Below are 10,162 nucleotides of genomic sequence, written 5' to 3'. Positions count from 1 at the left end.
TACTGATGAGGATTGGTTCATTTATTTCAGTAAACAAAACAAACAACGTCCAAATGTACGTTCTAAGCGGAGTCGGCACCAACCGGCTAACGTTAGCATAACCAGCTTCCAGCGAGTGCTGCGGCCTCGGCTAACGCTAGTGTCACAAACTGTGCTGACCAAAGTTTTACGTTAGCTTCACACCAGCTTTTCTATCGAGATCAGCTACAAAATGATTAGCCTTTGTCTTGCTAGCATTAGCAGAGCCACCGAAGTTAGCCGCGTAGGATGGTAAGCTAGCGTTAGCCAGCTAGCCTGGTCAGTGCTTCCACAGTGAGAGTTTAACAGAGGACAGAAAAAAAGCGGAGCGTCTCTTTAACTTGAGCTACACAGAGGTGATAAATAACAAAACTGATCCCTCCCCGTTCGTCATCTTCATCCTCCTCTTCCTCTAGCACGGGTGATGGTCGGGAACTCTCTTCCTACAAAAACAAGACGACAATAATGGTCAATAAACACTGTAATGATCCACGTTAGCTGGTCGGCTAACAAACTTCTAATGGGAGGAAAATAAAAACAGGCTAAAACACCAAACAATGAGGTTTTTATCTCTAAACACACGTTACTATTACACATATCTACATTTAAATACGTTTTGCTTTATATTTAATGCAAGTAATTAATAACTTAATGATTGATTATTGCTCTTCTTCTATATTCACATTAACATTTAATGTTTTAATCATTTCCAAGTCTTTCTCGTGGACGTTCACGGCGTCCATGTGTATTAAAGGTCCGAACAGCTACAGCAGAAACTTACAGCATTCAGACTGAATGACATTTCTAACATTAAAGGTAACACGACCCCGTTCTGGTCAGAGATGACACAGATAAAACCCACCTGGGCGCAGCTTTGATGATGTTGTCCACTCTCAGGATCATCTCAGCGGCTTCGGAGGCGCTCAGCAGCACCTGACGCTTCACCTGGAAGGACTCCGTGACCCCGAGCTCCGACATGTCGCCCACCGTGCCCTCAGACATGTCTGCAGGAAACATGTAAACAGAATCGAACATTTTAAGATCCGTCTGGTGCTGGAAACAACACAGGACGCAGCATGTGACGCAACAGGTGAGACTGTGGCTGCAAACTGTGTCACATCGTCCCATCAGTGCAGAGGAAGAGCAGCTTTCTCTGGGAATGTGGCCTCTTTCATTTAAACTGCAGTCATTTTAAGATCTTAAGAACATTTTTGTGAGTTTTTTTAGGGGAAATCCGGTGTTTTTAAACCTGGGCCCTGGTTTCTCCAGTAGATCACCTCAGCTGGGAGCCGAGAAACAGGCTGCAACCTGCACTGTGTGTGTGCAGAGAGCGATCTGACCAACACCTCCTGTGGTCTGTGAGGTAAAATTAATGTTTTTATCAATGGAGTCTGGTGGCTTTGAAGAGACACAAAAAAGTTTTCCAGGTTTTTTTCCAGGTAAATTTGAGACTTAAATTTCCGAGCAAATGTCACACTTCATAATCTCAGAGAATATTCAGCTTTTGTCTCTTAAATGTGTGACTTTTTTCTCAGAAATATATGATTTTAATCTCAGATTCAGAGTTTCATCTCACCGTTGCCTTGATTGGCTGGTTTGTGTCATCGTGTGGTAGACAAATATTTTGCTGCATCTGAACTAACCCTTTAAAACACCAAAGTCACACTAACACACTAACAGATGGAGGCAGCAGCTCCTGCTTACTGCACACACACACCAGACTACATTCACTAAAACAGGGATTTTAGCTCACAGAACACAGGAGCTGCTGGTCTACTGCTGACAGTGTCTGTTAGTTTGTTTGTGATATTGTGTGACTTTGGTGTTTTTAAAAAAGGTTAAGAATGAATCTGAACTGACCCTTTATAACAACAAAGTCACACAATAACATAAACAAACATAACTGATCAAGACATCATTTGACCAGCAACTATTTTGTAAAATCCCTGTTTTAGTGAATGTAGTCTGGTGTGTGTGCTGTTTGTGGTTAAACCAAAAGGATCTTCCAGGTCTCTCTCTGTAGGGATCCTTTCCATGATGCTGTCACACACTTAGAATAACACTCTGAGCCTGTCAGTGGATCAAACAAGCTCTTTTAGTGGACCTACTGTGATCAGGTGCAGCCATTGCAGCCTGTTTGGTGGCTGCTGGCTGAGGTGATCTACTGGACCAGTTCCAACACTTTCACTCCCTACCAGTCACCAGAATACGGATAGATAGAAACACTTCCCCTTGTGTTCACTCACTCAGTCCAAAAGTGGTCTTGTTCTCTTGATGTGCGGCTCTCAGCTGAGCCACCAGGTCGGCGCTGTCGTAGCCGGCGTTGTCAGCGATGGTGGTCGGCAGCTGGAGGAGAAAACGGAGAGAAACATTTAACAAAACTAAAAGATTTAAGAGATTTAAGCTCTGAGTATCTGTGTGACTGATGACTAAAGCAAAGTTATCAATATTACTGAGATTATTGTGATGTGAGTCGTCTCATTTACCGTCAATAAAAGGCCACATGCAAGACATAAGACTACAAGAAGGGCTCACACACACAAAATAATGAAATTACAGTATAATCCTTTAAGAACAAAGCAGACAGGCGGCAGCGTACCATCCTCAGAGCCTTGGCGAACGACTCCATGGCGACCGCCTGCTTTCCTGGCGTCCTATTGGCCAGATCGGTCACCACCTTGGCCATCAGCATCTCGGAGCAGCCTGGCGGCGGCGGAGACACAACATAGGGTTAAAGTGAGCCGTCCTCCTCCTTCACTATGACATCACACAGGCTGTGAATGACGGCGGTGTGTGTGTGTGTGTGTGTGTGTGTGTGTGTGTGTGTGTGTGTGTGTGTGTGTACCTCCTCCGTAGACGGTGCGTGGCTCCTTCACGGTCTGAGCCAACACACACAGAGCGTCGTGCAGCGAGCGCTCGGCCTCGTCCAGGATCTGCTGAGTCGCTCCTCGCAGGACGACGGTGCACGCCTCACCTGAGGGGGGGGGGGGGGGGGGGGGTGTCAAAGGTCAAACTGAGAGCCAGAGAGCAGTAACTACAGAAGCAGGGAGGTGGTAGAAAGGTTGTAATGCCATCTTGCCCCCCCAGCATCCACTGGTACCAACCACATCAGCCAGCTGTGTGTTAGTGTGTGTGTCCGTACCCATGGCGACTCCAGAGAAGTGGATGAGTGTGTCCTCTCCGATCATCACCTCCTCAATCACCTTACAGTGGCCAAGTTTCACCAGCTCAGGGTGGTCGAAGGTGGAGGTGATCTCTCCTCCTGATCTCACACACACACACACACACACACACACACACACACACAGAGACACACACTTATGAAGCCTGTGTTCAGTCTGAAGTTACATTAAACTGAAACTAAAAAAAAAATTAATATAAAAGCACAAAATTACAGATTTAAGATGTTTGTCACTCCAGTTGTACCAAAACTATTTTTTAGCTGTGAAAACATAAAAACTGTTGATGCAGAAGACGAACAAATCCTGTGACTTCATTGTAAATGCAGGTAACTTATATATTTCAGTCATCAGTTACTGTTTGGTTCATTTTAGGCACCAGAACTACTTGGTAGTGTTAAACATTATTAAACACATTAAACACAAAATATCTTCTTTTCAACATAAACCTACGTATAAATAACATGCCTGTGTGTGTGTGTGTGTGTGTGCGCGTACCAGTGACCAGAGCGAGACGTTCGACGCCGGCGAAGTCGGCGTGCTCGATGGCCATGACACCAGCCTGAGCAAACAGCTGCTCTGGATAGTTATAGATCAGCTGTCTGCAGGAGGGGAAGACGAGGCGATCAGGGGGAAAATAAAAACAGTAACAAAGTGTACATAAACACTACACACACACACACACACACGACGAGCTTGTGGACCATGATGCATTGCTGCAGCTTAAACTAACCAACAATTTGACTTTGTGATGCAACAACAGAAAAACATCTGTTTAATATCATCAGAGGGACAAACAGTGACGACTTCATATTGTAAAAACTCTTCATTGGATTTACAATATCCTGATACGCATCGTTCCCGTGTATCTTACTTCCCATGATGCATTGCTGTAGATTAAACTACCCCACAGGATATAAACCTCACACGTCTACAGCAGTAAAATGTAACATGATGCACATTAATGCAGTCTGATATGACAGGAAGCATTTAACTGCAACATGAGGACTTTTACTTTGATAGGATCTGTGTACTACTTCCTCCTCTGTGTGTGTGTGTGTGTGTGTGTGTGTGTGTGTGTGTGTGTGTGTGTGTACCTGTTGATGAAGCAGTTGATTCCATGTTTCAGGATTCGGTCGACCTTTTCCTTCATCTTTTCTTTCTCTGCGAGTTCGATCTCTGCGACCTTCGCTGTCGAGTCCACACGAACCCTGGAGCCAAAGATCTGACGAGCACACACACACACACACACACACACACAGTTAACACACAGTTAACACACAGTTAACACACTAATGATAAGTACTCAGGTAAGCATGCTACATGGTGTGTGTGTGTGTGTGTGTGTGTGTACCTTGATCTTGTCGGTGTCCATGCCGGTGTTGGCGATCAGGATATTAACGTTCTCCATCCTCTTGGGTTGGTTCACGCCGATCTTCTTGTCCAACAGGAAACCTGGACGAAGCGCACACACACACACACACACACACACGGGTGATGTTTCCAGCAGCCAATCAGATTAGGAGGATTGGCCAGGGTGGTTGTGACATCACGCGCCCTCACCTTCGTCCAGGTAGGAGTCGGTGAGGCTGCCCCCCAGCTTCTTGATGACGTGGATGGCCTCCAGGTTGCCGGAGCCCTTCAGCCTCATGACGGCGTCCACGGCCAGCTTGGAGAAGTGATCTTTGTGGTGAGTCAGCAGCTTGGAGGACAGCGTGGTGCGGGCGATGTTCAGCATGTCCTCCTGGAAACGAGCCGAGTCGTTGCTATGGAGACGGAGAGGCATTAATAAAGAAGCTTCCCGCCGCCGAGGAGTTGCTCTTCTCCTGAAACTGGGCCGTCTCTGCGGCCCAGAATGCACCGGCACCGGCAACTCCTCCTCAATGTGTCCCGGCTCATATTTGTCACCTCGAGCGTCTCATTCGAGCATTTAACTGTTAAAATCAGCTTCTTACGACGAGCAGACAGAAAACATGGACGTACAACCTGTAGTTCAAACATCAGACGATAGAATCCAGCTCCTTTTAAACTGAGGGTCTGTTGTCAGATTTCACTCAGTCAGTCTAATCTTCATTTAAACTTTATGGTAATGGAAGTGAAGCTACGCGGTCTCACACATGGCTGCCATCTTAGATTCTCTGCTTCAAAAAAAAACAAGTACATCGATTTCTTTTGCCGATTTCAGGAGAATCTGGAGGCTCCAACCACACTGGAAAGGTGAGGATGGTTCCCCTCTCCTCCACATTTATTATTAGTGTTAAAGTGTAACTCAAGTCTGAGCCTCACCCCCGACGGCCAGGTGCACTCTTCCAGGCGTTATTTTGAAGCGTTGTTAAGAAGGCGAACGTTCTTTCTTGTAAATCTAAATATTGTTGACGCTCAATGATGCGTCTCAGTCGGCAGATATTTGAAAATGAGTGTGATTTCATGGAGGTGGTTCCACTTGGTGACCCATGGACCCATTTCCAACCGATGAAATGCAAATTACAATTACATTGTTAGTTACAGCCCTGATTTATATGAACATTCACACCTTTAGGCTCAAACTACCGAACAAGGTCAACATCCTCCTCAACCAGCAGGAGAAACGTGGGCTTCAGTACCTGCAGTGTTTCATTACAGTTAAGTCCCATCATTTAGTTTGCAGCTCAGAAACAACAAATCAAAGTCCACAAAAATGTACTTACAAATATGTTTTCAGGGATAACAGAAGAAAATGCAAAAATTAAACTTGCAAAAAGAAAAACCAAAGAAGCAGCAGCTAACAAACACCGTCAGCGCTGCAGCCCGGAGACGCTAACGTTACCCAGCAGCCTCAGACTCACCTGTGGTCGACAGCAGCCTCCTTCAGGGCGTCTCTGGCCACCTGAGTCGCCTTCCTCCAGCCGGAGATGATGGTCTGTGGGTGAATCTTCTTGGCGATCAGAAGCTCGGCCTCCTGCGACACCAAGAGCGACGGTTAAAACGCAGCGGTGAGCGGCGGCAAGGTCACGTGACAATTTAAAGCCCTCTGATTTGTTTTCTAATATAAGAACGAGCGTGTTTTACCCGCAGCAGCTCTGCAGCGAGCACGGTGACGGAGGTCGTCCCGTCTCCGACTTCATCGTCCTGCACCTTCGACATGTCTGGAAACAAACACCGACATTTATCAGCAACTTCAAATTCTTTCTTTATTATTATTATTATATTATATTATTTATTAGACTTTGTTCTCAGAGTGAATCTAGACAATTTAACTTTACGATTTACAATTCCTGTGTTTATTTTTGAGGAGAACTTTCTCTGCTGTCGTTTCACCCTTTAAACAAACAGCAAACTCGTTTCTCTTTGAACAGCAGGCGTTCGGCGGCTTCACTCACCAACCAGGACTTTGGCGGCGGGGTTGTCGACGCCGATGGCCTTCAGGATGGTCGCGCCATCGTTGGTCACCGTCACTGTGCCGCCTTTCCCTCCACCAAGCAGGATTTTGTCCTGAGGAGGAGAAATTTGCAGATATTTTCAGCTTATTTTTGTTACTTTTCTTTCTCAAAAACACAAAAATCATGTTTGATCGCAGCTGAATTCAAAACATAAAACAAGGATCATCTCTAGTGGCTAACAAGGACCCACCATCCCCTTGGGACCCAGAGTGCTCTTCACCAGATCTCCGATGGCGATGGCGCCAACGAAGGACGACTGCAGAGAAAACACGCACAGAGAGAATAAAGTTAAATTAAGTTCCTCATCTTCTGAGAGTTCTAACCAAAACAAGAAAGCTCAGAGGATCAAACCGACCAGTCGTGCAGTTTCAGCTTTCTCTTCATCAGCTCCGTGCCTGAAGATGTTGACCGGGGCCATCGATAAGGACGCCTGCAGGGAGACGGCGACAAATCAGCCGAGAATTACAGACGAACTCACGACAACACACGAGACGTCTCTGATGGAGGAATAAACTTTAGTTTTCAGGCTGTTTCCAATAAGTACGGACGTCCTACACCGTTTTCTGGGCCCTTATCTCAGTACAAGTGATGCTGAAACCACAAGTCACTTCATTAGTAACTGTTAGTTTGTCAATCTGTTTTTCAGACTAAAACTTTTTTTCATGAAAACATTTTTTAGTTAAAAAATTACCTAAAGAGATAAAACTTTGAGCTGCTGCAACAAACACGATGAGTCCTCCCTTCATTGAGGTTATTATGGTGAATTCTTTTTGCAGAGATGTTGAACATTATGTTAATTCTGGAGGTGTTGAACATTTATTTCATGTTACTGCCCTCGCTGATCCTGACTGATGTGACAGCAAAATACTTTAATCTGCAAGCAGCAATAATTAATTATCTGTTGTAGTTCAGAGTCAAAGGTGACGCCTACAAATGTCTTGTGTCCAAAAATAAGGTTAAATAAAGTTTACAACCACAGGAGACAAAGAAAACCAGCAAATATTCAACCTGAAGGAGACGGAAGCAGAGACATTTGACATTTTATTTTAAAAAGTGATGAATAAAGCGATAACCAAAGATGACTTATTACATAACCATTAACGGATCTACAGTAAAACACAACACGTCTAGTGACTAGGGGCTGTGTGCGCGACTGGAACACATTTTAGGTGTGGACGGAGCTCTATATTCCGAGCAGCCCTGAAAGCAGCAGTAGCGGTCTGTCCATCATCCTGGAAACCGCTAGAAGCTTTAAACCAAATCATTAAAAAAAACACTAAAAACCATTAAAAACGACTGACAGCTGCAGCAGCGAGCGAAGTTAACTAGCAGCACAAGTTATCCGTTGTTCCTCTCACACATTGTACTCGCTTATTTTCAGTTATTCATTAATAAATGTCGGTAATCGCTGGTTTTCCTTGACAGCCACAAAGCCCTACTGACAAGCTAACCTAGCATGCTAACAGGCTAACTGAGAGCAAGAGTAACGGGAAAACTCCATCAAATACACCTGTAAAAAGATAACAGCTAATGTTTCATTAGCTGAGGCAGACCCGACAGCCTCACTGGACATTATGAAGTATTATAAAACCACTTTTTTTAGATGTTAGCTTAGCCGTTAGCGCTTTCATAGCGTCCATGTGCTTACACGCCGGTTAGCACCGCTAGCTAGCAGGAAGCTAAGCGGACGCTACGAATAACACAGACGCTCTGTGGCGTCTTTCGCGGAGTCTCCGTGAGTTTGGCTTCATTTAGGGAGGTGAAGCGCAGCACTCTGAATGTTTCCTCTGGTTTTAAAAGAGAGTAAATCGGTGTTGAAGCTCACCATGATGCCTGTGGTTTTGGGCTGCAGACGTTCACGCACACAGAAGAAGGGCTGGGCAGGGGAGTGACGTATTACGTAAAAACGTAATGCTGCGTTCACGGGAGATCACGGAAGACACACTGCTGCCATCACCTGTTGAAAAACAGGCCTTCATCTGATTTTTGGTGCCTCTAAACCATGAAAGAGTCACTTCAGTACAAAATATTTTGCTTAACTGAGAGCTACTGAGTACATTTACTCGAGCACTGTACTCAAGCACAATTTGGAGGTATTTACACTTAACTTTAGTGTTTTGCTTTAGTGTTATTATATTGTATGTTTCTATTATATTATATGTTTTATTTGTATTCTGTACGGCGACCTTGTGAGCTTTGAAAGGCGCCCTAAAAATAAAATTTATTATTATTATTATTATTATTATTTTGTTTTCATACTTCTTTACACTTCTAGCAGCAAAATACGTCGCCATTAATCTGAAAACAGGCTGTTTTTCTCATGAAAAGTAGATTTTTTTTAAAGATACAAGGATCTCAGCAAACAGGGACACTACAAACAAACAAACAAACACAAACAATAATAATTATTGCTAATTTGTAATTTTAATAGTTAATTAAATTATATATTTTATTATATTCAGTAATACAGCAAAACAAACGTACAGTGCTCTACGCTTTGAGCATCAGTTTAGCCGTAAGATAAGAGTTTAAAACTGAAGATTTATTTTTCTTTATTTTAAATCTTTATTAAAAACATTAAAATATACAAACAATGCAGAAACAAATCAACAAAATAATACTAATAATAATAAAAGGAAAAAGAGTAATTGGAATAAATAAAATTGTATTATTTCTCATCACATAATTTCACAGTTTTCTTTCATTGTTCACAGGTTTTAGTGTCTCGATCTTTTCTTTAAATTCACATAAAAATCCAGTATGAATATGAAATGTACCTTCACAGAACTGATTAATTAGTTGAATGAATCAAAATATGTACATGACACTTTTAGCCTTAAATCTATGTGAAGTCTGTCACTCGAGTCCAGAAAGTAACAGAATGTATAAAATGACGAAATAAATGCATTAAAGTTTCTGGTTCATCGCAGCAACAATTACATTTGTTCTCACTGTCTCAGAATTCAGAGGAATATAGTTTTATTGGGTCAATGAACTACAAAACCCATCGCTGTCTGTTTCTATGGACTCCAGATCCCTTCGGAGTCACATGATCACGTAAAAATGGCGTCAAATCCGTTTATTTCAAGGTTTGGTGTTTGGTGTCTGATGTACGTACGAAACAAAGGAGGTGGGAGGTAACTACAGGTGTTTTTTTAAGGTAAAAAACAGCAAAAATAAAAGATGTTTCCATCATTTCCTGTTCTTCAGGCCGCGCCTCCGGCCTCTGTGATTGGCCGCCTGGACAGGAAGGCAGTAGATGTGCATGGGGAACTTCCTGAAGTAGCTGCTGACCCAGGGCCTGTGGAGGACACCAGAGGAATCATATAGCTTAAATTGGAGGACAAGAGGATCCACTGACAGGCTCAGAGTGTTATTTTAAGTGTGTGACAGCATCATGGAAAGGATCCCTACAGAGAGAGACCTGGAAGATCCTTTTGGTTTAACCACAAACAGCACACACACCAGACTACATTCACTAAAACAGGGATTTTAGAGAACAGGACACAGGAGCTGCTGGTCTGCTGCTGCCTCCATCCCATCTGT

The 10,162-nt window shown here is 43.6% G+C and overlaps 1 protein-coding gene across 1 annotated transcript; it reads right to left on the bottom strand.

The window, feature by feature from the left end:
• Positions 1-8,510, bottom strand: cct2 (chaperonin containing TCP1, subunit 2 (beta)). Its single transcript, XM_070853992.1, has 16 exons — positions 8,442-8,510; positions 6,972-7,046; positions 6,807-6,872; positions 6,557-6,668; positions 6,246-6,322; positions 6,023-6,135; positions 4,761-4,963; positions 4,552-4,652; positions 4,295-4,422; positions 3,696-3,799; positions 3,161-3,280; positions 2,864-2,992; positions 2,618-2,721; positions 2,265-2,364; positions 881-1,022; positions 1-461 (listed from the first exon to the last, which is right to left on the bottom strand). Exons 1-16 carry the CDS (start codon positions 8,442-8,444, stop codon positions 431-433), a joined length of 1,608 nt encoding a protein of 535 aa, XP_070710093.1. The 5' UTR covers positions 8,445-8,510; the 3' UTR covers positions 1-430.
• Between the last annotated feature and the right edge of the window lie 1,652 nt (positions 8,511-10,162).

This window comes from Pempheris klunzingeri, chromosome 22, assembly GCF_042242105.1.
Source record: "Pempheris klunzingeri isolate RE-2024b chromosome 22, fPemKlu1.hap1, whole genome shotgun sequence".
NCBI classification, from domain to species: Eukaryota; Metazoa; Chordata; class Actinopteri; order Acropomatiformes; family Pempheridae; genus Pempheris; species Pempheris klunzingeri.
Note: the sequence above shows the minus strand (reverse complement) of the source record. Positions and strands in the feature narration are given on the sequence as shown.

What these genes read in the sequence shown, in the direction of transcription:
- cct2 (XM_070853992.1), bottom strand. An exon ending in CTCTGGGTCCCAAGGGGATG is followed by an intron (nt 6,669 to 6,806) that starts GTGGGTCCTTGT and finishes TCTCCTCCTCAG; the next exon opens with GACAAAATCCTGCTTGGTGG. An exon ending in TCGCCAAGGCTCTGAGGATG is followed by an intron (nt 2,365 to 2,617) that starts GTACGCTGCCGC and finishes TTTCTCCTCCAG; the next exon opens with CTGCCGACCACCATCGCTGA.